At 41.7% G+C, this 2,640-nt stretch overlaps 1 protein-coding gene across 1 annotated transcript; it reads right to left on the bottom strand.

The window, feature by feature from the left end:
* Window positions 1–211: 211 nt before the first annotated feature.
* On the bottom strand, window positions 212–2,083 carry LOC112510401 (adenine/guanine permease AZG1-like). Its single transcript, XM_025115805.1, has one exon. The coding sequence runs from the start codon at window positions 2,025–2,027 to the stop codon at window positions 285–287; it is 1,743 nt and encodes a 580-aa protein (XP_024971573.1). The 5' UTR covers window positions 2,028–2,083; the 3' UTR covers window positions 212–284.
* Window positions 2,084–2,640: the final 557 nt, after the last annotated feature.

The raw sequence follows: 2,640 nt of genomic DNA, 5'->3' as shown, positions 1-2,640 counted from the left end.
CTCATGTTCAAATGCAAGGAGAAATAAAAATCTCCTTGTGGTCACGGATGTTCAAATGCAGTGACTCTGGCTATTTGCAAGACAGGTGGTCGTCCTGTGATTAATCGGCTCATGTAACGGGTTGAATATCCAGGTTAATAATTTTTTTTAATTGTTATTAAATGAAAAAAATCAAATAATGTAGCCAATAAGAAAAAACAATATATAGTAGTTAATAAAATGGATTTATATGAGATCTTGTTCATAAAAGCCAAAATGACAAAAAAAGAATTATAAAGAAACCCCTAAACTTCAAGCACTTTATCACTTGTATCCACACTATTTCCACTAATTACACCATTACCCCCTGTACTACTATTAATAACACTTCCATTACTTCTAACCCCCTTAAGAATCCCATATTTACYMAAWAACCCCYCWCCCCAATCCCAMAKRTTCAGTACYATGTAMGTYCCWATMCCGSCGATCARYCCATAMGCKATGGARTACGTCAAYGGCATCAATATCARCGTYATRAACGCCGGWATCGCCTGYYTCATRTCATCCCARTCRATCTCCACCACCGATCTCATCATCAGGACTCCGACCAGTATCAGCGGCGGACCCACCGCCCACGCCGGTATCGATGCTAGCAATGGTGTGAAGAAGAATGCTAACATAAAATATCCAGCCACCGTTAACGCCGTCATTCCGGTCCTCCCACCTTCCCTTATTCCGGTGGACGACTCTATAAACGCTGTCACCGGTGAAGTCCCAAGTAGTGACCCAACGACGATTGACGATGCGTCTGACATGAAAGCAAAGTACTGACCTTCAAAGTCTCCGTTGGCGTCGGCGAATCCGGCGAAACGTGCCATTGAATATAGAGTTCCGGTGGTATCGAGGATATCGACGTAGAGAAATGTCACCAATGCTTCCCAGAAATATCCTTTGCCGATGCTGGAGAAGCTCAGTGCGCCGGCGGTGGACTGAATTTTATGAACGTCGACGACTTGTTTGAAGTATTCGTAAGCTGAGTCGCCGGCCGGAGTTTTTGGAAACGCCGTTACTTGTGTATTACGAAACCATGAAATGGCCGTCACGAATACAATACCATAAATCATAGCGCCTTTTATGTTTTTAACCAAACAATAAGCGATGATTACGAAGCCGACCACGCCGAGCCAAAACGTTGGGCTCTCCATTCGGTTATGCAAACACATGATATCGCCGGAGACAGAGCCGCCAGGGAGAAGCGTAACGGTGCCGTTGGGGAAAGTAATAACCGGCGCAAGTGAAGTCCGGGAGGATGTGGGACACGCGCCGATGGTAACTAAAGTGGAAGAGCTGTAGCCTATTAAGCCGATACCTTGGTTGTTCTGCAAGCCGATAAAAGCTAAAAACAACCCAATTCCGGCCGACGACGAGATTCTTACCGGCTTCGGAACCAACTTCGCAAGCTTCGCTCTTAACCCGACGGCGGAAATCAACAGAAAAATCATCCCTTCGATGAAAACGGCGGCAAGTGCGTTTTCATAAGAGACGTTGCCGGAGCCGTGAAATCCGACGACGGTGTAAGCAAAGTAGGCGTTAGAACCCATTCCCGGAGCCAAAGCCAATGGTAAATTGGCGAAAGTACCCATGATCACACACCCAATAAGAGAAGAAGCGACGGTGGCAACAATAAGGTCTTTTCGGACTTTTGCCAGACAGTCGGTGTAACCAGGGTTTACCGGAGAAAACTTGCAGGTATCATCGGGCTGTATGACCCTTAAGTTGGGACCGGTGCAGTTGGAGGCGGAGAAGGAGGGATCGGAGCAAAGTGGTATGCAGTCGGAGACAGAACAAGGGCCACCGGAGTCTGAGAGGATGCTGGCGTTGACGGCAAGGATGTAAGCCATGGTGAGGAAGGTGGCGGTGCCGGCCCTGAGTTCGGTGGTGAAGGTGGTGTTACGTTCATGGAGTTTAAATCGTTTTCCGATGCGAGATTGGGCGACGAAGGTGTTGAGACGTGTTAAGGAGGAAGGAGGAGGTCCGGCGACCTCCATTGTGGTCGGAGTTCTGGAGATCAAAATGCAAATTTATACATGAGATGGATAAAAATACGTAAAGAAGAAGTTTGAAAGAATATGTGTTTAGTTACGACTGAGGGAGGGATTGGGAGGGATGATTCTTATAGTTATACCCCAATCAATCACTACTTCTATTCTTTTTATTATTATTATTATTAAAAGCCTACTCTTGCATTGCAATGTAACGAGATATATCGTGATTTTAATATTTTATTTTATTTTTTATCTTAGTCGATGTTATAATATGACTTCATGTGATTTTGAGAAAGCGATGATTTTTTATTTTTGAATAAAATATATGTTTGAAGATATCATAAAAATTTGACAAAAATATACCGATATTAGTATCAAATTAACTATTTGAAATTCCTTATTTTTTTGTGTAATTTTTTAATTCAATTTTTTTATAAAGTAATTTATGTACAATAACGAAATAATTTATATTTGGTTTAATAATATAATTGTTTTATAAAGATAATAATTATTTATTTTATTGGAACTCGATAATTATTCTAATTATATTTTAGATTTTTTATATTTTAAAATGAGATGTTCATCCTCTATTTGATTATGTTTATCCGCAGTTATT

This window comes from Cynara cardunculus (assembly GCF_001531365.2).
Source record: "Cynara cardunculus var. scolymus isolate 2C chromosome LG 3, CcrdV1, whole genome shotgun sequence".
In the NCBI taxonomy this organism is placed as follows: domain Eukaryota; kingdom Viridiplantae; phylum Streptophyta; class Magnoliopsida; order Asterales; family Asteraceae; genus Cynara; species Cynara cardunculus.
This window is presented reverse-complemented; position numbering and strand designations above follow the sequence as displayed.